Source organism: Anomaloglossus baeobatrachus, chromosome 4 (assembly GCF_048569485.1).
Source record: "Anomaloglossus baeobatrachus isolate aAnoBae1 chromosome 4, aAnoBae1.hap1, whole genome shotgun sequence".
In the NCBI taxonomy this organism is placed as follows: domain Eukaryota; kingdom Metazoa; phylum Chordata; class Amphibia; order Anura; family Aromobatidae; genus Anomaloglossus; species Anomaloglossus baeobatrachus.
In genome coordinates, this window is record NC_134356.1 from 597,482,198 (window position 1) to 597,508,539 (window position 26,342).

At 44.4% G+C, this 26,342-nt stretch overlaps 1 protein-coding gene across 1 annotated transcript in view; it reads right to left on the reverse strand.

Moving 5' to 3' along the window:
* Window positions 1-26,342, reverse strand: part of ANTXR1 (ANTXR cell adhesion molecule 1) — a 336,918-nt gene that overhangs the window by 194,158 nt on the left and 116,418 nt on the right. Inside the window, exons 9-14 of the mRNA XM_075346171.1 lie at window positions 21,136-21,196; window positions 18,916-19,014; window positions 16,654-16,723; window positions 16,286-16,364; window positions 7,885-7,980; window positions 3,044-3,085 (exon numbers count right to left, since the gene is read on the reverse strand). Of these exons, the coding sequence (XP_075202286.1) occupies window positions 3,044-3,085; window positions 7,885-7,980; window positions 16,286-16,364; window positions 16,654-16,723; window positions 18,916-19,014; window positions 21,136-21,196 (447 nt within the window). The remainder of the gene's footprint in view (window positions 1-3,043; window positions 3,086-7,884; window positions 7,981-16,285; window positions 16,365-16,653; window positions 16,724-18,915; window positions 19,015-21,135; window positions 21,197-26,342) is intronic.

The window sequence follows — 26,342 nt, forward strand, 5'->3', positions numbered from 1 at the left end:
CACCAGATGTAGGGTATGACTTTATGGGCATAATATCATTACTCTGTTTTTTCTTTTTCATTGTCGGATGAATCATCTTTGGACTAAACTGACTCAAGAAAAAAAAAAAGAAAACATAAACACTTGTGGGTTAGTAATGGGGGTGTCTTATAGACACCTCTCCATTACAAACAACTGGGCTTGATGCCAGCTGATATCAACCCCCAAATACCATTACCCCAATTGCCACCGCATCAGGGCAATCGAGAACAGCCAGGAGAATTATGAAGCGCTAGAATTAAGGCCCCTTTACACACTGCAACATCGCAAACGACATCGCTGTAACGTCACCGGTTTTGTGACGTTATAGCGACCTCCCCAGCGACCTTGCAGTGTGTGAAACACATCAGCGACCTGGCCCCTGCTGTGAGGTCGCTGATCACTACACATCTCTCAGGACCATTCTTTGGTCCTTTGTTTCCCGCTGTGCAGCATGATCGCTAGAAAGTCTCAGTGTGTAAAGGGGCCTTTACAGCGACTTCGTTAGCAACTTCCCTTTCAAAAAGCTGCTTTACAACGTCCCCAATGACTAGCTAGGTCGTTCTGCAGGTCCGGATCGCTGTTGCGTCGTTGGCCAGGTATGCCTGTTTGACAGCTCACCAGCGACTCACCAGAGACTTTGTAGCGATCCCGGCCAGGTTGGGATTGCTGGTGAGATCGCTAGAAAGTCTCAGTGTGTAAAGGGGCCTTTAAAGTTTCTCATGTAATGCACAACTTCTGGGGCAGCTGCGAGCTGGTATTTGTAGGCCAAAGCACTCAATAAAGATGGACCTTCCCAGACTGACAATTCCAGCCCGCAGCTGTCTGCATTATCTTTATCAAAAATAGGCGGAACCCATGTAGCTTTTTAAAATGATAGTAGAAAATGCATCATCGCTGGATGGTACCTTTTCTACTATTTTCTCCAAGTGCGGTGAGCACCTCTAGACTTAAGCTACAACATTCTGAAGAATCGGGTTCTAGTAAGCTGGCATTTTCTTTCTATTTAGACTTTTAAAATTATATACTTTTTTTTAAGTTAATCAAGGCTAAACACCCTTTATTGTCACATGAAGGGTACTAAAGGGTGTAAGTTTATAACATGTAGGGGGAGGGGGTTGGAAACTATATATCTGTAGGATATTTAGCTATTTTAGCTATCTATAGGTTATACTGTATATGATTGCTTTATTATTTATGACATCCAACTTTAATGACCATAAAGTATTATAGTATGTAAAAGATGAGGTTAAAAACTAATGACGTACGGACCCTATGCAATAAAAAAATGCACACTCGCACAGCACTCGCATAGCATACGGAATAACATATACATGACACCAACTTTTCTAAATCTGAGCGACTTTATATATGCACAATGCTGTGGATTATGTAAGTAATATAAGTAACAGAAATATTATACCTTTTAAAAGAAACTATCATGTATTCAAGTAATAAAAAACACGTTGAGTCTCTTGAAGCTTGATGTAAGTGTACTGTATGTAGGCTCGCAGTCCATTATGCCAAGAACCTTCCATATAAAATAAATTGAAAACCAGCAGGTTGAGTTCTAACATTTTGCATTTTATATCTCAAAATTAAAATTCACTTTACAGAATTCTTGAAAAATGTTTGTAGGGTGAGATTTATGAGTCAGTCATCAATATTAAATTATATACATATGAGATCTATTCTCTACAAAGGGAGTTGCATTCCTTTCTAGTCTGTATCTAAAGTATGTTTTGTTTTTCTGTTTTTCTAGACATGCTTTTTGCTGACACACCCAGGTATACTATCCATAGTGGTTGGATTAATGACTAATGCCCCCTAATGGTAATGAAATATTTCCCTTTTCTTTTCAGCAGCCTTGTCCTCACACCACCTCTCACTTTCTTGCCATAAATAAGCATGCTATCCAGATGCTGAGGGCTCTGTCGTTTCAAGACATGTCCATACCCAGTGCCCCCGTCATGCCACTTTCAATTTAATTCCTTCCACTAGGGTAAAAACATCATCTGGTTGACTTTATACTTTACGTCCAGAAAAACAATCCAATTAAAATATTTGTAGTCTGAATCCATATGGAAGAAACGCTAAGGCATACATTCCCAGACTTTAAGAAATACTGTAGTCAGGCGAGATACAGATTATGGCAGATCAGTCACCAGATTTCACAATGCCAACTACACATGTGATTCAGGACATCTTAAGAGGGTGGCAATAAAAGATACTGTAGTAAATGTTTGCAGCGCCGCCCCCTGATGATGATCTGGTCCAGGAGGAAGTGAGTGCAGCCCCAGCCACCTGATCATACTTCCTTTGACATTCTCCAGATAGAGATAGGACTTTTTTTTTTTAATTTGTACGCGAGTTCCCCAAATAATCACTGAAAAGAATTGCAGAGAAATTTTCGTACCTCTTGTTCAAAGAAAAATTATTGGTGTGAGTCTCACATGGGTGGCCACCTCTCCATTATGGCGGCACAAGATAGAATCCCATTGTCAAGACAGATGTATGCCCCAACAATGTGACTCATTATACGCTTCATTATATGCCTCCAAAGACATACAGATAGGGACTCTAGATTGTGAGCCCCAATGGGGACAGTGTTGCCAATGTATGTAAAGCGCTGTGGAATTAATAGCTCTATATAAAGGAATAAAATTCTTAAAATTATTAATTATTATTATTATTATTATTATTATTATTATTATACATTCATTGCCATAGAAGATGGAAGTACACCCTCATAATATGAAATTAACTGCCTATAATGTATTTTAGTTTGTGGCGTTTTGGCGGTTTGGGGGTAATTTATTATTTATTTATTTATTAATTTAAAAAAAAAAAAAAAGCTACGTTGTCGGTTTTATTATTATTATTATTATTATTATTATTATTATTATTATTATTATTTTTTTTTTTTTAAAAAAAAGCCACGTCATTAATGCAAAAAAACACAAAACAAAAAAACACCACTAATTTGCTTTAAAAAACAATATAAATGAATGTTCTTTATTCTTACCTCACTGTCTTCTTCTGGTGGAGGGGGAGGTGCTTTGATCATCTAAATAAAGGAAAAATATAATAAATGGGTTCATTACCTTGTTTGTTATTTTTGCATTTCACAGCCACATTTCTTCATTTTAGTTATATGCTGTTTTTTAGTGTGATAGTTACGGTGAAAGGGTCTGAAAGTGACTATTCTACCATGCGATTTATGTATACTAGCCGATTGCATTTGCCGCTAGCCTCTAAGGTTTTGTGATCAGAACCCCCCATAGGGACATGACTGGATCTCATCACTCGTCTCTCGCTTTACAGCATCTGGCCTGGCTTCCAAACACGAGTCCAGATTTTCTAAACAGGTCAGATTTCCAAGAATTTTGATTGCATCATACAATTTCACTCTGCAGTAAATAACCGTTACCCTACAAAGAGTTAATTCTTGACATTCAATTCCGTGATATACTTGATATAGTCGTAACTGTTGTGTTACTTGAAGGAGTGTTACGATTTCTGCAATTAAATCTTATATGAGCTATAATATTATATAAAAATATAGTAACTCCAATTTTCTAATCAAGAAATCTACTTGTTGACATTATACAAGGGGCTGCTGATAATTCTTTGGCTTTACCCAGAAAGAAATGAGATAGGATGATGAAACTTTACATTTATTGCACATAATCTCCACTGATGACAACACACTTCCTACATCGGTATTCCAAGTTCTGTAAGCCTAGCAAAAAGAAAGATTTCGGTTGTGCCTCAAACCAGGCATCTGTAGCAGCCCTGGCATTAGAAATGGTGTGAAATTTGGTACCCTTGAGGTGATTCTTCAGGTTTGGAAACAGATGATAGTCGGAGGGAGCTAGATCTGGTGAATAAGGTGGGTGGTCAACCAGCTGGAAGTCCAGCTCTGCCAGTTTTGTCGTGGTCGCTTGTGCAGTGTGAGCGGAGGCGTTGTCTTGCAGGAACAAGATTCCTTTGGACAGCTTGCCATGCCTTTTGGCCTTCAGAGCTGCCTTCAATTGGTCCAAAAGTTCAATGTAATCCCCTGCATTGATGGTGGAATGCTTTTGAAGGTAGTCCACTAGCAACATGCTCTCCTTATTCCAGAACAGACGCCATCACCTTAGTGGCTAATTTTTGCCCCCTGAACTTCTTTGGATGAGGAGAACCACTGTGCCTCCACTCTTTTGACTGCTCCTTGTTTTCAGGGTCATACAAATAAATCCAGGTCTCATCCATAGAGACCAGTCGGTCCAGGAAGTTCTTATCAGTCCAGAAATGCTGACAAATGGACCGGGACATTTTCACTCACATTCTTCTCTGATCTGTTGTCAAACATTTGGGGACCCACTTTGCAGATCACTTCTTCATGTCCAAATGTTCGTGGATAATGACACAAACACGTTCACGGGAAATCCCCATGATGTCTGCTATTGCTGTAGCTGAAATTTGTTGATTCTCCAATATTAGGTTGTGCACAGCATCGACGATGTCCAGAACAACAACCACTCTCGGTCATCCAGGACGTTCCTCATCATTGGTGCTGAAGTGGCCTGTTTTAAATTTGGCAACCCAGTTCTTAACTGTGGAATATGAAGGGCATTGATGCACCAATGTCTGCGACATATCACCATGAATATTTTTAGCGGACTTTCCTTGCACAAACAAGAAGTTTATCACTCTTCTGCTCTCAGTTGCTGTGAATAACGCATTAGACTCTGCCATTTTGTTTTCCCGTGTGCGTGGAACACTGCTGCCATAAGCAACAAACACAACATTTTGAAAATATATATTAGACATACAAGGCTTTCATGTGATGTAACGTTCATTATCATAGAAACAAAAAAAAGATCCCGAAGCCAAAGACTTAGCAACAGCCCCTCGTACAAGTTCCTTTATTGCTTATATCTTGGGGCTTAAAGGGTTTTTCCAACATCAAACAGTAATAAATATATAAAGGATAGTTAACTTGTGGATTGGTGGGAATCTGACTGTTTGGACACGCAGTGATCCTGAAAACAGAAAAATATGCCCCATTGGAATAGAGTGCACACTGCATGCCATTCGTTTTCTGCAGCACTGCTACAAATAGCTGAGTACTGCATTCATCTATCTCCAGCCATCCCATAGTGATGGAGCAGAGTGTGGAGACCACTCTTTATTCTGAGGGGGACTGCGGAGCACTTTTCTTGGGATTGGAGGAAATTCTAGTTTGTTAGTAATAATTGGTGGCTAATCTGCATCAGGATTCATCCTTCTAAACCCATCTCCTAATGCTTTCAGGCTTTAAAACACTTTTCCAGCTTTATAACTTCCAGTAGTCCTGCATACCTTAGAGAAAATATACAACAGTTCACTGGGAGTGTCTGGATTAGAAAATTAACTTGTTGAAATTGGGCTAAGAAAGTCCTTCTTCAGTTATTTGATCAACCACACATTCTCAAAATCTCCACATAGCACAGCATAGAATGAGCACATGGTTGTCAATGGCTCCACTCCGGGGTTCGAACCAGTGACCAATGGTTGTAGGTCAGTTTCCCTCTTGGTTGGACTACAGCCTGTTTTGTGTTGGTCCAACTACTGAAGGATCTCCTGTCTTTCTTTCTTATGTTTTGCCTTCCTGTGTGTGCACTTTCTCGTGTGGTTTACGCAATCACATTTTGGGAGGGGCTATTTATACTCACTGCTCACATGCCTCAGTGCTGGCTATATTTCTGGATGGATGGTTGTCTGGAGGGTTTCCATTTATTCTATTAATCTTTTTTGTTACTTTTAGCCCATCATTTTGTACAACTGTGCACATTTCTAGCCCTGTGTCTCACCCTCTGCCTGTGTGCACTTATTTTATGTTTATTGTTTTTTTTGTGCTATCTTGGTTTATAGCTTAGGGTGAAGTTAAAGACACTCATGGTCAGCCGTTGACAAGTGGGGGAGCCATTATGTGATCTTAGGGTAACAACCTCCACTGTCAGGCAGTGACAAATCATGGTCAGGTCTAGGGCATATAGTAGCCTGCTTTGTGACCTGTGGATTTCTGGTTTTACATCTGTGGCGCCACTGCGGCTTAAGGCGCCACAGGGAAAGAAAGGGGGATCCCAGGGTTCGCGGGGAGTGTGGAAGGCACCCATGACCCGTTCCATAGCCCAGGAGCTGGGGTGGAGGCAAACCATCGAAAGGAGATGCACAGAAGGAACCACCAGCCACGACCTCCGAAGGATCGGCTGGAGCCTATGACAGCGTATCCTGGCACTCAAATAGCAGTGTGCTTCTAGTGAGTAAAAGAACTTAAACTGCACCCTCTGTGTCATCCCATCACTGCCGACGCTCACATCCTCACGTCCCTCCGCCATAGGTGATTACTACTCCCAACATCCTCCCTAGGGCCTAGCTCTGCCTGTGGAGAGCTGCAACACCTGAGTTGCGTCCCCATCTGCCCCAGAAGAGAGAGACTTTCCGCAACGGCAGCTAATAACTGGCCGCACACCACAGGTGGCGTCACAAACAACTTCCCCCATCATCCCCATCTTTAATGACACTGTCAGGGTCACAGAACCAGGCCAGACTGCTGTGACATCCTGAATTGACACCGGCCCGGTGACGAGTACTCCCCAAGACCCTGCGGGGCACGTCACATCTCCCTGGTTTGTCCATCCCTGTGAAAGTGTTAGGATTTAGTCATAACAATGGTCTGTTTGTGTTGCCCTTATGTGGGCAGAGAAATCAACTATTTTTGCTCATGCGCTAGTCAAAATATCTCATTTGGCTTATTGGGCCTCATCCTGGATATGGCATGTATGAAGAACACATAAGGAGCCATGATGCTGTAGTGAGTGACCATTCCAATTCCATGGTGGAACTTAATGGACATTAGTTTCTATTCAGCTGTATTAACTATGTAAACTATGTAAAAATGGTGCATGTGCAGAAGAAAGGTTGACATATTATCCAAACTAAGCAGCCTATAAAAATATAGACTGTAAAAAAGAATGCCAGCAACACAATTGTTTTATATTTGGAGACTGAAATGGAAAACTTGCATTTTTTTAATGAAGACGCATTTTAGTTCTTTCAGTGTTTTTGCAAGTTTTTTTTTCATCATAGAAAGCTAGGTGCAAAAAAATGCATCAAAAAAGGTAGAAAAACATGCTTTTTAGCAGCAGCTTTTTTACTGCTAAAAGAGCAGGTTTTGCTGCAGAAGAAAAAGCAGTAAAAAAGCAATGTGTAAACATACTCTAAAGATTAATGATGAATGCCAGCCACTCATACAGATAAAACCCTTAATAAAGGCTCATGTAACCCGAAACATTGGTTATATTTTTCTCTCTCTTTTGGCCAGCACAATAAAATATTCACTTTTTTTTAATTATTCTCGGCGGTAATTTGAGTGCCGAAATTTATGATTATTATCATTGAACTATTTTACTTTTGAGCACAAACTTTGGCAGTGGAGCACAGCTTATTCTTACTTATACATACTCTAAGAGTTGCCACAAGAGCCGGCGCATTTCAAAGGAACACAGTCCTTCACCAGGGTAATATTTTTGGTCTAATACATGTACAACCACTAAGTAAGTAAATCCCAGCACTGCAATATCTAAGCAGTCAGCGTGTTTAACTGTAATAAAAGCAGATTTATGGGACATGTGTTACGTGTAGAGATATTTGCTTTCCCGACCTCGGAGGAAGATAAACTGATAAGTCTATACCGCAACGGACGCTGCGTATACAAAATCAACCAGCAGTGTTAAAGCACTGGATGCAGGAAAACAACTGAGGTTTATGCACGATTCACCAGAACAGGGTCACATTAGGTCTCTGTAACACAACGTGACAATGAGATCCAATACTTACCACAGTGCAGCACAAAGGCCAGAACCACCACAGCAGGGCCAGAACCAGCAGGAGAAACAAGATGAGCAGCGCAATAGCCAAGATGGTCCCATCTGCCTGTAGGACATAAAGGGAAAATCAATTCTCACTGGCTGATATGCTTGTTTCATTATTATATACTATGTATGTCATTTATATTGTGTATCTACTAGTACCTCATATTTATACTGAGGATAGGGAGCCAGTACTTGGTGTGGTCCTTTCTGAATCACCACACTGTAAGCTAGCATAGTGCACAACGCCTAGCCGTGTGAATGACAGCTTATAGAAATTGTATCTAATACATCTAGAACACTAAGCAACTATTGTCTACTGAACCTGGAGTGCAGTGGAGTGTGAGGACCTGCAGTGGAATGCATGGAGGACCTGCAGTGCAACACATCGATGCGTTCCACTTCAGGTCCTTCGTGCATTTCACCGTAGGTCCTCGTGTTCTACTGCACTGTTTCCCAGGTTCACCTGCCGGCTGGAAGCAACAGGTATCACCGAATGTTGTGTGTGTGCGATTGTGTTTGCGATTTGATGTGTGTGTATGAGTATGAGTGTGTATGTGGGATCTGATGTGTGTCAGTGTGCCGGCCAGAAGCAGTGGAGCATACCTCCTGTGAGCGCCCGCCGAAGATCGCAGAAGGATTTGGGAGCTATGCAGACATGCAGGGTCTGGTAAGTATGAGTCTCCGGGGAAGGGAGGTCTACTTTTTTTGGGTGAGTAAACTTACCCCCAACCCGTGATTCCCCGAGAATAAGCCCTACCCTAAAAATAAGCCTTAGCCCATTCTTCGGGGCCAAAAATAATATAAGGCAGTGCCTTATTTTTGCGGAAGCACATATTTGCTATCCTGTAAGGAACATATACATTAATGCATGGTACACCTATATTTCTGAGGACTATAAAAATAAATAGTTCTCAATAAAATCATTTGGACAGCTGAGGAAATTACATGCCTTTGTATTCCTTTAATTCTCACCAGTGATGCAGAATGAATCCCAGAAACATTTATTTGGAATAAGAATTACTTCAACAGTGCTATAAGGGAAATGTATGGCTGGCTGCACATTGCCCTGGCAGTCAGCTGATAGCTAGCAACTTCATGTAAAAAATATTCCATATTGCCCAATAATACAAATACACAGACACATGATCTTTCTTTTATTGGTTGGTGGTTGGTTACTGCATGTATGTAAACATTAAAAAACATAAAGCCATACTAAAAAAAAAAATATCATCAAAACATTGATAATGGGAAATGATATGCCAGCCAGAGAGGTACATCGGCTTTTGAGTCTTCACCACCACAGATCTGTGATGAGGGGGATGTAACAGCTTGGAAGAGAGTGGATATGACATGGCTGTGTGTGGCGCCCCTGAGGCTTCCATCGCCACAGGAACATTGCACCCCAGCCAGAGGTGTGATGTCCCATCCTGGGTAAGGAAAGGAGTGAACGCCGGTCCACAGGCAAATGCACACTACACCCATTGTTAGGTACACACAGGGACCAGGGACAGTGGCAGCTACCCTCCCATGCTGCATGCTGGGAGGGGCTGTAAGACCCATCCCTTCTCCCATAGGGTGGGAGCTTAGCAACTGGGTGGGTGGGAGGAGCCAGCCGAGAGAAGAGTAGTTACAGGAAGGTCAAGTGAGAGAGAAGAAGTTTTACCTCAGGGAGGAGGGGAGTGAGGAGGTCTGCGTGAGGCAGAGGAGCAGTGGGTCTGAAGTTGGAGAGAGAGCTGAGAGGAGTAAGAAGAGTAGTGCTCTAGTCAGTCAGGAGCAAGAAGGAGAAAGTGACGCTTCCTGGTGAAGACCCTGGGGCCCGGCTAGGCCCAGGTGACACCAAGCAGAACAGAGGGGATTCCAGGGCCACAGACAGCTTTCAGGCTAGTGGCCTGTTCCACAGAGCAATCAGGTGGAGGGATCAAGCTGCACACAGGGGACGGTCCCTAGAAACTGGAGGAAGAGAAGTCAATTCCAAAGGTAAAAACCGAGGCCCAGGGTAGTTGCAAGCACCCTGGACCACAGCCCACAGCAGAACCTCTGAAAAGGGGGTAGAACACCCACTAGGAAATCCCCTGGCCCGGAGGCTGTAGTGGAGGCCAAGCCAGGTTCATCCAGTAAAGGCAGGCTTAGAAGTCAGCTGAAGAAAGGAACACAATAGAGGGGTGCACCGGCTTTCGCCCCCAGATCTACCCAGGATCGGCGGAGGTCCCTGACAGTGGGTCCCAGCAGTCCAACGGCACCAGTGTGCACCAGCCAGGAACTGTGAGTAAAGACCTTGAAACTGCACCCCCTGGTGTTGTCTCCGTTATTTCACTGCATAGACTTCTATCACCACATACACACTTACAAGCACCAACTGTTGCCCCGGGGCACCGCTCCACCTGTGGGGAGCAGGACCATCCAAGCTGCCATTCCATCAGCCCCGGAGGCCCCATACAGCAGCGGCGGCTTAATAGCCGCAAACCACAGGTGGCGTCACGAATATTATAAACTTTAATCACCCCCAACACTGAAGCCATATTAATTGACTCCCGCCAGGGTCACCGAGTCGGGCCCCGCCACCACTGACGACCCCCGGACTAGTCCGGCCCGGCACCGGGTGTCCCATAGCCCTGGGGTGGGTGAGTCATGTGTGTGACCGGTTAGGGAGAGAGAGTGGACGGGGGTCCCTGCACATACCCTCAAGGTTGGGGGTACTCTGGGCTGACCATCAACCCAGAATTATGCTTGAAGGTAGCAATGTCTGAGCTGCCAACCTCTCCCTATCTCCTGTCCTGGCCCTGATGGTAATGTCCTTTCCACAGCCACCACCCAAAGGGAGAGACCAGAACAAATATCCCCCCAAAAAAACCCCAACACAAACAACAGACAGGGGGTACTAACAGAAACACACGCACACCAGGGAACTAGAAATGGTGCACAGGGAGGGGTAACAAAGGAAGGGAGAAGGTAACTAAACAGGGTCCTCTCACACTACGCAGCAGCAGCAGCAGAACAATGTAAAACAAGAAATAAAGTAAGAAAAAAAAGGGTTTCACAAAATATTTGACCCGTAAAATAACCATTTCCAATCAGCCTACCTAATTGAGATTGGTTCTCCAAATAAAAAGGATAGATGGGGACAACACATCTCCAAGAGAAAAAGTCTACGAAGGGGCTAGCATGGGGATTAAAGAGGTTTATCACTTTCAGAAAAGTGGACCCACAGTGCTCTAAAATACCTAAAGTAACATCTCTCGTCAGAACCCTGCTTCTGTTTGGGTCTTGGTGTTTTGGCTATAGAAGTCACGTCATGTCGATAGCGCAAATCACCACTGTAGTCATTAAGCCGTGCAGCTGTGCTGCAGCGGATGGTATGAGCCGCTGAGATCAGCACTTGACCACTGTGGTGATGGACGCTATCGATGTGACATCACTGTTGCGGCCAAAATAACGACTCCAGGGTATTTTAGAGAACTTGGAATTGACATTCCTGAAGGTGCAAAATTTTTTACCCTATACCAATAATGCTCCTAGAGTAGGAGGGTAAAAGAGATCATTCCCCATACTGAGGATTAGTACATAATATTCAATGTGAAAAAAGAAAGAAAAAAAGTACTACCACAACAGTAATGACAGTGCATTAGAGCGCACCCATCAGACAGACTGCACCCTCCCTAATTAGTCGGGTGCATTTCATCTGACATAGTCCCTGGTTCATAACTTGTGGGTCTTTTGAAGCCACTTAATTTTATGGCGTCTGTAATTAGTTGCCAATTTTGGTGCAAAATTTTTTAAAATAGAGCACACAACTCATGAATTTGGTATAAAATCAAAAATAGTGTTTTTTTCTGTCCTGAACGGTTTGTGTTTTTTAAATCAATAGGGCAAAAAGTAACACGTTTTGCAAAATTTATGCCAAAGAGGACAGGCGTAGCGTTTTTGTGACTTTTAAAATGTCTTAATTGACGAATCTGGTGAAAACATTTGGGATAGACTAATTCCACCCCCAAAGAGGGAAAAAAACTGAAATGTAAATAAAATAGACTTCAAAAAAGGTGAATAGAATAAAAAATTGGGTGCACATAAAAAAAGCACAAAATTAGACAAAAACCAGGCGCAAAGGCAATGATGAATTGGGGCCATAGTACTCAAACAGTTATAGAATCCCTGATGTTATCTGGACTCAATTCCATCCAGCTAGTTTGGTAACAGGTAGCAGGTGGAGCCCGGCTGAGTGTGCCAGATGGACTGCAGCCAGCTTTGTCATGTTATACAGCTCCTGTGTATGTAACCATATGTTAAAAAAGTTATGTTAAGGCGGTTGTCTGATCAGGAACAACACAACCCTCTACAGAATACAACTGCCACAGTGTTCTGCTATTCACCATACACTCACTCCTGCACTCTGAGCTTTCCCCACTATACAACAGCTGCTACAGCGAAAATGTACTATTATATGACACCCATTTACATGAGTTATCATCCCTATGATATAAAGAAAGAGAACAGGAGACACTTTTAAAAGGAATCTGTCACAATTTTTACCATCTAATCTGAAAACAGCAGAGCCCCTGATTCGAGCGGTGTGTCACTTATTGGTGTGCATGTAGTCATTGTGACAAGTAGAAACTGCACAGATGTGTCTGTTTGTCTCTCTGCAAGGAAGAAAATGTGCTCAGTAAGTGTAGTGTATGTATACTAAGAAAAGGCAAGCTACAGAGATCTGCCAGTTCAGAACACAGTATGTCAGGAGTGGAGAACAGCTCAGGAGAGTTCAAAAGCAAACTCTGTGCAGCAGAAGTATAGGAGAGAAGTGACGAGCACAGAACTCATCCATCCCCCTCACCTCCCTGATTAAGTTAGAGTGTTCTGCTCTGTGTACATCCACATTGTAAGGAGAAAGACTCTGTTTAAGGAGAGAAGATAATCTTTGAACAGACTGCCATATATGTTACTCTGGAAGACCTGTGTGAAAATTATTAAAGCCTTCAATGTACTATTGCCTGGAACAGTATTGTTTGCTGAAAACTGTTACATCACCTCATGTATAGAATATGCTGGTTAAGTGTGCCCTGATTTAATCCTCTAAATTTCCAAATAACTCATGCTTACTTTGCCCAGCCTCCCTATAGAGAGTGGCGGACATACAACATCATTTTGATATAATACCCGTTTTATCAGCATGAGATTATCATTAGAAGACCAGTAAACTTGCTGCCAGTTAATTAAGCATATTCATGAGCTCTGTACAACGCCGCCTATACCACTGATTGGCAGCTTTTTGTGTTCACTGTCCATGGGCATAAATCAGCCAATCAGTGGTGTGGGCGGGCTTATACAAAGCACAATAGTTAGAGACGTGCTAAATCTGCAGAACATAAAACAGTGATTTTATCAAAATGACAGCAAACAGTAATCTAAGTGATATATCATTGGAATCAGAGCCTTTTTGCCTACACCATGCTGCCCCTATGTTATGCTGCTATCAGATTAGGTGGCAAAAACCTGGTGACATATTCCCTTTAATGAGCCTGTTAAAAAAATATGAAATATGAAAAATGGCCTCCAACATTTGTACAAGGAGAAAATTTGCTATGTAAATATATCTAAAAAGGCTGCATAGTTTTAGTACAAACTATGTCTATTTCTGGTGAGATCGCTGACAGGGTACAAATTAGGCAACAACTTGTCTGTGCTCCGATCCATTGGATATTATATTGAATGCCTCCAGAACTGGATCACCTGGACCCACTGTTCTTCAATGTCCTAACAATGGACAACTCATCCTGCAAGAACAGAACTGAGTCTAAGCGCAAGACTCCACATCGAGACATCCGTCTCTCCATTTATTACTCCAAGATGTGTTGGAAATCTTCCAGCCTCCGCTTTGCATCACTGCCTCTACTTCATTATAACACATTTATAACAAAAGTTTCACAAATCAAAAAGAATTCCTACATGTTAACGTCCATTCACTGCCGAGTCTTTTCTTGTATGGAAAAAGGATTAAAAACCACATAAGAAAAGATTAGGGCAATGTACGCAGAAGGGGACTGTGACTTGTGCCGGTCTAAACTAATGTTCATTTCATTTTAATCCTTGCGCTGCTAGACTGATCTACAGAGGAGGAAAAGGTTACAGGGACAATCCGAGGAGGATTAAAGAAGAAGTGATGTTAGACAAAACTGATGACATCAGTAGGACAGATGCGTATTGTGAACATTCACCAGAAATAAAGGAAATCTGCCCCAAATAAAGTCACATCAGGACCATTTTAAAAAGAGAATTCAATTCTGATGTCACAAGTGATCTTACGACTATTGCAAAAAATTGACCGATATGGTTCTTTCCGCTATTTGCTTATGAGTGGATGTGGCCATGTGGACTTACTCCAATAAAGCATCCGTTTTAAAGATGAGTTTACTTTGCAATTTCTATAAAGAGATGGTGTAACGCTCACGGAAGGGGTGCAGTAGGTGCAGTGAACAGAATTAGTAGACCCACTGGACCAAAGGGGGGACCCGGGCTTACAGTTTAGTGGGAGGGACCTGCCGCGAGGTGAACGCCAGGTACCATTCCCAGAGCAGAGAACAGAACTGTGGCAGCTGACCCTCAGGGCAGGTGACGGACTCAGAAATAGACAGATACAGGTGGGGTGACTGAGGCAGGCTGGACAGGAATGGTGGGAACGACAGGGATGGGAAAGCAAACACATGGAGAACAGCACCTGACAACTAGCTAGCAGACTGGTATACTGACCAACCGAATGCGCTGCGCAGGCACCTCCCCTAATGGGAGGGTGTCTTAAATACACAGTACCTCTCAGTCATAGGCGGAGAGACATTTCCGGGAAATGGTATACGGGCCCTTTGAGAGGATGGCCAGTGTGTGCGTGTGTCTTAGGGGCACTCCCAAGAACCCTGTGCAGCATGTTCAGGGTCTGGCAGGGGAGGAAGACAGGTGAGCACGTGGAAGGCCGCACAGCAGTAGGGGAGAAAGGGACCCAGCCAAAGCTACAGATGGTCAATCTGTTTTGCCGATGATCATATGAATGGTAAAACTGAACATCCAACTTGATGAATTGAGGCTTGAAGGGAGGCACTCCAGGTGCCTTTAAAGGGCAGTCCATATGGCACAGCGTGACTGAGTTATTCTCCTCTAGAAAGAGTTAACCTCAAATATTCCAGATTCGTCTTGACTTGAGCAGTTACTGGCAGTAGCTTCCTAAATAAAGTTTGCAGTCACAGCTAAGTTGCTGCAGCTGAATTTCGCTTTCTCTGTTCCAGATGTGTCACAAAATAAATCACAAGAAGAAGGCCGCTCTCACTGGGAGGTACGGCGGCAAAATTGTTCTCTGTCACAGAAATATACAGAATGAAGCCATAAAGCTCCCCCATTACATGTTAGAAGATGTGCCATGTATCATAGATCTCAAAAGTTGACCATAGACATAAAGTCGTCAGCAGACCGCACTCATATAGATGGTGCCCGTCACTAGTGTAATGTGTGAGGAACTGCTCTGATTTCTCTGTTGGAGGATAAAATGTTTGGATAATCTGGAAATTAATCATTCCAATGTTTTGATTACGTCATAGATAAGCTATGACAGCACTATTTGTCCATCATGTATTCCCTCTCCCCATCGAAATAACATGCACATCCAATAAGTCAACATATTACGGCTGTTTAGGGGAACACAACTATACTGAACAAAAATATATTTTGGTTTCCCCTGTTTGTACATATCTGTGGATTCATCCACTCTTCTCCCAGCCCTGCCCTGGGGTGAGGGAGAGGAGCTATTAGATCAGAGTTAGGAAGGCGGACCAGACATTGTCACCTTCAGAACTATCCCTAGGATCAGGGACACCTAGCCTTAGGTCCAGTTTAAGAGCCCTGGTTCCTGGTTATCCCATCTCACCCCGCGATAGCAAAGCTACAAAGAAAATTTATCTTTCTGACTCTGGCAACTAGATCTGATGTGAATTATATGGAAAATATATTGATTCTAACGGCAACCATGTGATGGTTCACTTTGTGTACGGGTGCTGCAGGTGAGGGTAAGTTTTCCTAAGTTTTACTGGGTATTATCTCTGTGATTAGGGTATTTTATCATTCATGTGAAGCACTATGGGATAGATAATTTGCAGTTGCTTCTAGGATAGGTCCGTGGCCCCAGGAGGTTTAAGATGCAGACTTTTTTAAGTGGTTCTGCTTCAAAATCCACATAATGAAACCTAGTGTGAACATACCCTAAAGGTTTCCCCATGTAACTTTGACAGCTCATTGTACGTAATACAACAAATTGATGTCTAAAAATTAAATGACAAATAATATTAACGACAATCTGTTATATAATCTTCAGAAGCGGCATTGTGGCTTACACAGTGTGTGCTGGTAATGATGACAGAGCTGGAGATGAAGCTCAGGCCGTCGTTCATGCTCACTTGGAGGGTGGCTCTCCTGCGAACACAAGAAGAGCATTAAATATCAGATCTGGAGGTTTTACTTTATTCAATAATCCAACCTCTCTGAAGTTGTTTCCACCCACTCGTTAGATAGGATATACTGTAATTGTTATCGCCGTTATCGAATTGGTGGCCAAACCTTTACATTCTGCCCAGCCAGTACTCATAAGATAGACTGTGCACACTAAACCATTATATCTGGTCCATCCAGTAAACACTAATAAATAGCTTATAGTAACATAACACAATACATCTTTAGAACTAGTTTGGTATTTGACTCTTACATGCCAACTTCTTCTAGGACAGGAGCGGGGCACAGCAGATATGTGTCTTCCACAACAAGGGGCTTCTCATCTATAACACAAATCAAAAATTATGTATTTATGTGTTACAGCTAGGGTCAAAGATGAGCCAAGTGTGCTTATGTTCCATCAATTGTGTTAGAAAGTCTAGATATAGAATCCTGTTGAGTCTAAAGGCCGCTTTACACGCAACGACATCGTTAACGCGATGTCGTTGGGGTCATGGAGTTCGTGACGCACATCCATTCTCGTTAGCGACGTCGTTGCGTGTGACACGTACGAGCGACCGCTAACGAGCAAAAATACTCACCTTATCGTTGCTCATTGACACGCTGTCCAGTTCCAAAATATCGTTGCTGCTACAGGTATGATGTTGTTCGTCGTTCCTGCGGCAGCACACATCGCTATGTGTGACACCGCAGGAACGAGGAACCTCACCGTAACTGCGGCCGCTCGCAATGAGGAAGGAAGGAGGTGGACGGAATGTTCGTCGCACTCATCTCCACCCCCTCCGCTTCTATTGGGCGGCCGCTTAGTGATGTCGCTGTGACGCCGAACGAAACGCCCCCTTAGAAAGGAGGCGGTTCACCGGTCACAGCAACGTTGCTAGGCAGGTAAGTAGTGTGACGGATCCGAGCGATGTTGTGCGCCACGGGCAGCGATTTGCGACGGGGGCGGGTACGCACACTAGCGATCTCGCTAGCAAGATCGCAGCGTGTAAAGCGGCCTTAAGATATTATCAGTCTTCTTAATCCATTATCTACTGGATATGAAGGACAGTGGGTGCTGGTTCTCCTTGTGGAGACCAAAAAGTATGAGAGACTCACAGGACAGTCAATGCTTCTTGCGACAAAGGTATGCAAATTAACCCTCCTCTCTGGATAAAAAGGTTGCTCTCTAGTGCCCCCTATTGGATAGTCACTACAGATGTACAGTTGAGCATAAAAATGAATTGGACACAGATTCCACTGCAATTTGGTGGTCTATGGCCTTTGGACCAGAGCCCAGTACCCCTCCTTCTACCTGCTGGTGCCTCTTCTGATTAGTAGGGGTTATGTGTGCATCTCGCCCATATTGTAATGACGTTGGGGGTACTAATAATCGGAAAAGGCTCCACTGACGTAGGTAGGTAGTAGGAGGTTCTGAGGACTCTGCCCTGGCAATCATGGATTACCAACGTAGTCGTTGGACCAGGGTCCTGCTAATCTTTTTCCTAGCCACAATATAATGTAATAATTGACCCTTTAAAAAAACCCTTGTAACAAGACTAAGGATATTCATCCAAAAGAAAAGGCCATCCTCTTCAGGCAGAATAGGGTACTGGTTGAAAGGGTAGCTATTCCTATGGATCTGTTTTTTAACCTATGAACTTTTTAACGTGAACCAAATAAACTTGATTTTTACCTTATTCCTTTTACATGGATGCTAGATACCCTTCTCCTATAACTGGTTGAATGGATGAGTGGCCAATGACGGAGGTCTAGGGGTATCTGTTTCTCTTTCTAGAGCGTGCCAAACTGGTATGTGGAGACTTATAGACCAGACATTAAATAGAATGACCACCTCCAAAAGATTGCACTAGAGAGCTAGATTTCTTTAAAGGGAATCTGTCGCCAGGTTTTTACCACCTAATCTGAGAGCAGCATAACGTAGAGACAGAGACCCCAATTCCAATGTGTCACTTACTGGGCTGCTTAGTGTAGTTTTGATCAAATCACTGTTTAATCAGCAGCAGATTATTAATACAGGACTATTTGGTGCGCTGCCAGATAGTCCAGCATATTCATGCGCGCTGTATAACTGCTAGATCTGAAGCAGAGAAAACATTGATTTTATCAAAATGACAGCAAACAGCTCAGTAAGTGACACATCGCTGGAATCAGGGTCTCTGCCTCCACATTATGCTGCTCTCAGATGAGGAAGCAAAAACCTAGTGAGAGATTCCCTTTAAGGAGATTAATCAATCATCAATTAGAAAAGGAGAGTCTACTCTTCCTGAAGTGCCGCTCTTGTCCATGGGTTGTGTCTGATATCACAGCTCAACCTCTATTACAGTGAAGGTAGCTGAGATGCAATACCAGACACTGACCATAAACAAAAGAGGCGCTGTTTGAGTGAAAAACCTCATACTGTTTTGTTATCTCAGACGAATTCCCAAATTATTTAATTTTTATTTCTATTTATATGATTTAGCAAAGGGGACTTGTTCATTTAAAGGAGACATCATTAAGAAAATATACTTACTGAGGGAAGTCGTATCATTGATTCTAAAACTGCAGAGAACTCGATCGACATTCCGGGCAAATCGAAATCCATTTCCCCTTACAACCACTTGAAAGGACTCTACAAGCAGATGTTATAAATCATAGACATACATGTGGAATATTATTTGACTGTCATTTGCTTTCACTTTTTGAAGCCACTGCTACTTTCCACTACTCAAACAAACTTCTAAAGCAAGCAAACTAGTAATTTACAACATTAGAGCAGTGGATCATTTTATAGTTCCCATAGATCACATCCAATGGTCCATACATACAACTCTAGCTCACAATGAAGAGTTTTGCAGCTATTTCTCATACATTATTTGCACAGCCTCTAATACGTAGACAGACAGCTTGTAAGTAGAGTGCAACGGTCCCATTAATGTCATTAAGTCACCTAACAATATCACGTACCAGTATGTCATAGGTCGGGAAGGGGTTAAACTATTGATTTTTGAAAGTTGCTGAGTGTCTAATATTGGTAGTGTAAGATAAGGATAGAATATTCTCAACTTGGAAAATCTTAATATAAAGTATTTACTTTTTATATTAAAAAAGAACCAAGATTTAAGGGGTTATCCAAAAATTAAAAAAAAATAATCAGTCTCCTTCCTCCTCTGGCAGTTGACAATATAGTCACCTATTACTTACTGTGCTATGTCTATTGGCTGCTATGCAGTGACTGTGGGAGAGTCCCTCAGCTTGTGTGTCCACCAGCAGTTGGCTCATTAGGTGGAAGTACAAATTGCTGTACACTTTGTACACTTACGGCCCTGTCACACACAGAGATAAATCTGTGGCAGATCTGTGGTAGATCTGTGGCAGACCTGTGGCAGACCTGTGGCAGATCTGTGGCAGATCTGTGGCAGATCTGTGGTAGATCTGTGGTAGATCTGTGGTAGATCTGTGGTAGATCTGTGGTAGATCTGTGGTAGATCTGTGGTTGCAGTGAAATTGTGGACAATCAGTGCCAGGTTTGTGGCTGTGTACAAATGGAACAATATGTCCATGATTTCACTGCAACCTTAGATCTGCCAAAGATTTATCTCTGTGTGTGACGGGGCCTTAAGTGGTGCATGTCAGTAAATTGCGTAACTGTTCACTAGTTAATTTTTAACTGCATGTAAATGGTAAATATTCTACATTTTCCATGCTCTTTATAATGATGATCATATTTAATGGTGGGACAACCACTTTGATCCTTATTGTTACACTTGTACTATGGCTTTTACATTGCTTTTTATATTATCTTCCAAATAATTTATTATATATGTGATATTTGCTGAGTTGCTGACTGCTTCTCCTTTTCTCACTTTAAAGGAGTTCTCCACTACTAAACAAATCCATTTTAGTGGGCCCAATGAAATGTAAAGCCACGTGCACACGTTGAGTATTCGATGTGCTTTTTACCTCAGTATTTGCTGCCAAAGTCAGGAGTTGGTGATAAATAGAGAAGTAGTGCCCGTGTGTCTATTATACTTTTCCTCTGATTGTTCCACTCCTGGGTTTGGCCACAAATACTGAGGTAAAAAACTCACCAAATACTCAACGTGTGGACGTGGACCAATACAGAGTTGTCGACTAATGACCTTATGGCCATATGCACACGTTGAATATTTGGTGAGTTTTTACCTCCGTATATGTGGCCAAACCCATGAGTGGGTGAGAAATACAGAAGTCTTGACCATGTTTCAATTAAACTTTTTCTCCGATTGTCCCACTCCTGGTTTTGGTCACAAATACTGAGGTAAAAAACTCACCAATTACTCAACGTGTGCACGTGGCCTAATACAGAATTCCCGCGCAATTACCTCAGTATTTGTGGCCAAAACCAAGAGTGGAACAATCAGAGGAAAAGTATAATAGATATATGGGCACCACTTCTGTATTTATCACCCACTCCTGGTTTTAACCACAAATACTGAGGTAAAAACTCAGCAAATACTCAACGTGTGCACGTGGCCTTAAGGTCATTGCTCAAGAACTCTATTAAAAATGCCCCTTAAATAAGTGTTCCTTGTTCTGTTGATCGGTGCAGGTTCCCGTGGTTGGACTCAGGTTAATTAGTAAGCTATCACCTTTCTCTTGAATATGTGATAACATGCTTTCGCCAAACAACCACTTTAAGCTGCAGGGTGTGCTTATATATTACCATCCACAATGATAGTGATTTATCGACTGATATATATATATTACTTACCTCCAGCACATATACTGGAAGGCTCTGCAGCTAGAATTTCTATACAAGACATCTTTAGGATCTGCATGGTACAGAAAGTTATCATAGGCTCAGTTTTATAAAAGTATTTTGGAATACAAATACAAAAAAACAAAAACAAAATAAATAAATGATATATATATATATATATATATATATATATTTATTTATTTATTTATATATATATATATATATATATTTACTTCTATATAAATAAATACAATCTACTGTGCCCCCTGTCTAACTTATTGTCTCATTCTTTGTTTCTTATTTTTTTTTAAAAAAAAAAATTGTATGTTAATTTCACAATTATAAAGTGATGTGGAATATGTTGAAAGATCTGTGGGAAAGATTAAGGCGGGCTTTGCACACTACGACATCGCAGGCCGATGCTGCGATGCCGAGTGCGATAGTCCCCGCCCCCGTCGCAGCAGCGATATGTGGTGATAGCTGGCGTAGCGAAAATTATCGCTACGCCAGCTTCACACACACACTCACCTGCCGTGCGACGTCCCTGTGGCCGGCGACCCGCCTCCTTGTTAAGGGGGCGGGTCGTGCGGCGTCACTGTGACGTCACACGGCAGGCGGCCAATCGGAGTGGAGGGGCGGAGATGAGCAGGATGTAAACATCCTGCCCACCTCCTTCCTTCCGCATAACCTACGGAAGCCGCAGTGACGCCGGTAGGAGATGTTCCTCGCTCCTGCGGCTTCACACACAGCGATGTGTGCTGCCGCAGGAGCGAGGAACAACATCGGACCGTCGCGTCAGCGTAATTATGAATTACGCCGACGCTGCACCGATGATACGATTACGACGCTTTTGCGCTCGTTAATCGTATCATCTAGGATTTACACACTGCGATGTCGCATGCGATGCCGGAAGTGCGTCATTTTCAATTTGACCCCACCGACATCGCACCTGCGATGTCGCAGTGTGCAAAGCCCGCCTAACTCTCTGTAGCCATCTATATGGCCATGCAGGTCATAGAGATTTGAGTAAAATTATATCTTAAGATGTGCAATCTGATGTCTTACCCAAGAGTAATCCAAATTTTTCTTAATATCTAAATAAGCTGTTAAGATCTATGGGCCGGATATAGATCTCCCTGAGAATCTGCCTCCTGAGCTTATTTTCACTCACACAGGTAATGACCCCTTTCATTTAAAATAGTCTTTGGAGACAAATTCTAAGGGAGATCTATATCTTGCCCATAGATCATTTACATTTTAACAAAAAAGTGGATTTCTCTGGAATAAGACATCGGATCGCAGATATCAGGGTATCATTTTAGTCCATGTTCTATGGCCTTTATGCTCAAACAGATGGCTTAGAGGGGTTGATCCTGCAGACAACCCTTCTGTATCATCTATAGGGGTATACCAGGCCTTGATATGCTTTTTGGGTAGCATCAATCGAGTTAGTTACCCTTTAATTAATTTACCTCTAGTTCTCAGTAGAACTCGGGTTATACACATTTATCTATAAATGAAGAATTCCCGATTGTGGTTTTCAAAATTAGTAACTTGACATTGAAGAGTCCCTTTGTCTTAGTTCCTTCTTGCCAAATAACATAAGACTTGCAGCTATTATATACATATACAGTATGTGCCTCTATAATAATAGATAACCAGTGCTGCGCTCATATTAAGAAGTTTCACATTGCTGCGCCCTATGCAAAATTTGTCACTGTGAAAATATGTGAAATATGTATGCAAATGGCTATTGAGAAAACTCGTCACGGGTCAGATTGAGAATGTTTTCTCGTAGGAATGCAAAGATTTGCACATTTTTGCATCAAAGCATATAATTTATACAGTAAATAATTAGAAGAAACCATGTGCAATAGTCATTCATTTTGCTGTAAACAAATATAAATAGTCACTTCTGGATATTCCTAGGAACTTGATTATAAACAGTATAAAGAACACATCCATATATACAATATATATATATATATATATATATATATATATATATATATATATATGTGTATATATATATATACCGTACATATATAAACACAATATACAGTATACACCAGATTCTCAGGAAAGGAAACTTCAGAGGCGACGTCACATTACTATAAAAGTGTCCTGTAACTTTCAGGGGTCAGGATGAAGAAACAGCACCATAGAAAGCCATGGAACCCATAGGGTGGAGGGGCGACATGACTAGAGGGAAGGGAAGGAGTGATGGGGTTAATGGAAACAGGAATGGTTTGTTTATAAGGCAGAATAAAGGGATTGGTGGGTAGGAGGAGTTCCCTGGAGGAAGAGGTGGGACAGTTGAGGGGTGTAAGTAAAGGACTTTGACTTACCCCCTCTCTCTTGACTTCCGGATATGGAACGATCCGGACGTGCGACAGGATGGCTGCTACCCGAGACCAGCGGATTCATCATGGCAGTGCACGGGCCCCTGGCAGCGCGGTCCCACGTCTTGGCTGCCGGGGGTTAACCCGTTGGCACTTTCCCCTCGCTCCCCTGTCAGCTGCGGGCGGCGTCCCCCCTCCCTCATATCTCAGGTACTTGCCGTGTGCGGGGGGAGCAAGGAGGAGATGCGAGAGCCCCTTCGGGGACCCTCCGCGGTGGGACGTGGGCAGGGCAGTACCCAGCTGCTGCTCCGGCCGCGGGAGGAATCTCCGTCCGGGCCGCGGCAGCCGGGAGGGGGGCGTGGCTTGTTTGCGGCCTACTTCCGGTCCGAGCCGCGGCCTGGATTGCTGGATGCGGCGGCTCCCGGACGGGGAGAGCGCCCGGCGGTGACAGAGGCCAGCTTTACCCCTCGCGGAAGGCGGGGGGGGGCCGCGGAGCTGCAGCCAGTGGTGGGTCCGGCACCAGGGCAGGCGGGCCTGGGGCGACGGGTGCCCAGGAGGCGTCGATGAGTGGGGGTGACGGCAGGGGCCCTGCAGTTCCTGCTTGGTCACCCAGATCAGGTTGCAGCTCCCGGCCGCGGCGGTCTCCCCCAGGAGGGGGAGGGCCCAGCGGACAGAGGCTTTCATGGGGCCCAAGAGGGCTGGATGCGGCGGCTCCTGGCCAGGAGAGCGCCCGGCGAGGAGCCAGCGTTACCCCCCCTTCCCCGCGGGTGGAGGGGGGGGGGCCGGGGGGCTGCAGCCAGCAAGGGGTCCGGCACCAGGGCAGGCGAGCATGGTGCGACGGATGCCCGGGAGGCGTCGGTACGTGGGGGTGACGGCGGGGGCCCTGCGGTCCCCGCCTGGTCACCCAGAGCAGGCGTGCAGCTCCCGGCAGCGGCGGTCTCCCCCAGGGGGGGAGGGCCCGGCGGACGGATGCCTTCTGGGCCCAGGAGGCAGAGGCTGGCGGCTCTGGATGGGAGTCTGCTGGCAGCGGGTCGGGCCACAGGTACCCCCTGTCCTTGCAGGTAGCAAGGGGGGGGTCAGGCCAGAAGATAAGGCCCGCGGTGGCAGCCCGTAGGACGGGACGGTTTCCGGGGTTGTCGCCGCGGGACAGAAGATGGAGCTTGGAGGATGGTGCCCACGCGGCGTACCAGGAGAACGGCCGTGGTGGTGGCAGCGCTTCGGCGGCGTCTGCGTTACATGAGCCAGAGGCGGTCGGCTCCAGCGAGGAGGAGGAGGAAGCAGCGACGGATGAATCAGACGTCCGGATGGCGTGATTTTTTATTCCAGGATACGCCGGGTCGCGGTCGGGTGAGACGGCCGTGGATTTGGCAGGGTTGGGGGGGGGCGGCTGCGGACACGGCAGCGCCGAGTGGGTTTGTGTTTTGACCAGGTATGGAGTTTACTGCAGTGGTGTATACGGTTGTGGAGAGTGCGCATGCACCGCCGGCGGCATGGACGGGATTGGTGGTTAGTAGGCGCAGGTGCGGCAAACAGAGTGAGGGCGCATGAGGCGGCAGGGGAGCATTTTCGGGCAGAGGCGGCAAGGGCTGTGACAGAGTGAGTGGTGATGAATGAAGAGGGGGATGAGGTGGTGCGTCTGGCTGACAGTGGCCAAGTGTGAGAGGTATCGGTGCTTCAAAGGCCCGCTGGGGGGGGCTCACTTGCTGGAGGATGTGAGGGATAAGATTTGAATAGGGAACGTGTAGCAATAGTTTCGCTGCTCCCCCGGGAACAGTTTCACCTGGATTAGGTTAAGCCAAGTGATTCCAGGAAGGATAAGTAGAGGGAGGGGTGCGCCGGTGGAGTCTCACCCTCGTACATTTGCAACGTGGCTGCGGGCATTTGCGTTTTTTGGCAAGGGTATCGGGGGAAGGAATTGGGTAATTGGTTCGGCATGGTTCGGTTATATGGATCCATTTGGGGTGGATTGTTAGGTCATATGGCGGTTTAGTCTGGCTTCAGTACGCCGAGTAATTTCAGCAAGGGAAGGCGTTGCGTGCCAGTATGCGGTAGGATCATACGGGCACATCCTTATGGCTGCAGTGAATGGCGGCTCCTAGTCAGCCCCCCCCCCCTTTTTGGGGGGGTAGTTGGCTGTTCGGGGCTTGGAACCCCGGCGACACGGACGATGAGGGTTTTGGGGGGAATAGAATGATGGGTGGTGCAGATTTGGCGCAGAAGGTTGTCTTAAGCATAAGTGTTGGTTTGTGGTAAGGAACATAGTAATTGTGCGTCTTTCTATTTATATTGGTGGATCTTTGCTTCCTTATTGGAAGTTTGTGCTGGGCTATGGGACACCTGGTGGTTGTCAGTGGAAAGAGGGGTCAGGAAGTGGCGTTGGGCAGGATGGGTGGGCCATTCGGGGCCCTCCTTGTCATGATTGGGTTTCTCTGTTGGGGGGTAGTGCCGGAAATGAGCCGTATATAGATGTATATATTTCGGCTTGTTCAAAACGTATCTTATCTGGAGGAGTCATCGGTGTATGCCTGCTTGGCTCCAGAATTGTCGGCGGTTTATTATGTGTCGTTTGACAGAGGGTGGGATTTGGTAAAGGCGGTGAGCCATGGAGCATTGATGGCAAAGGCGGATTTGGAGGCGGCATTTAGGTTGTTACTGGTCCACCCTGCTAGCTAGCAGTTCTGGTGCTGCGGTGGGGAGGGGAGTTATTATTATGTTGATCGGTGGGTGCTAATGGGTTTTTGTCCCATTTTATGTTCCTTTGGAGGCGGTTATTTCTTGGTGGAGTGGTTTGTGCGTGGTGTGTCCCAGCTTACACCTCTTATTCATTATAGGTTGATTCTCTTTACATCGGGTTGGTGGGTTGATGATTCATTGAGG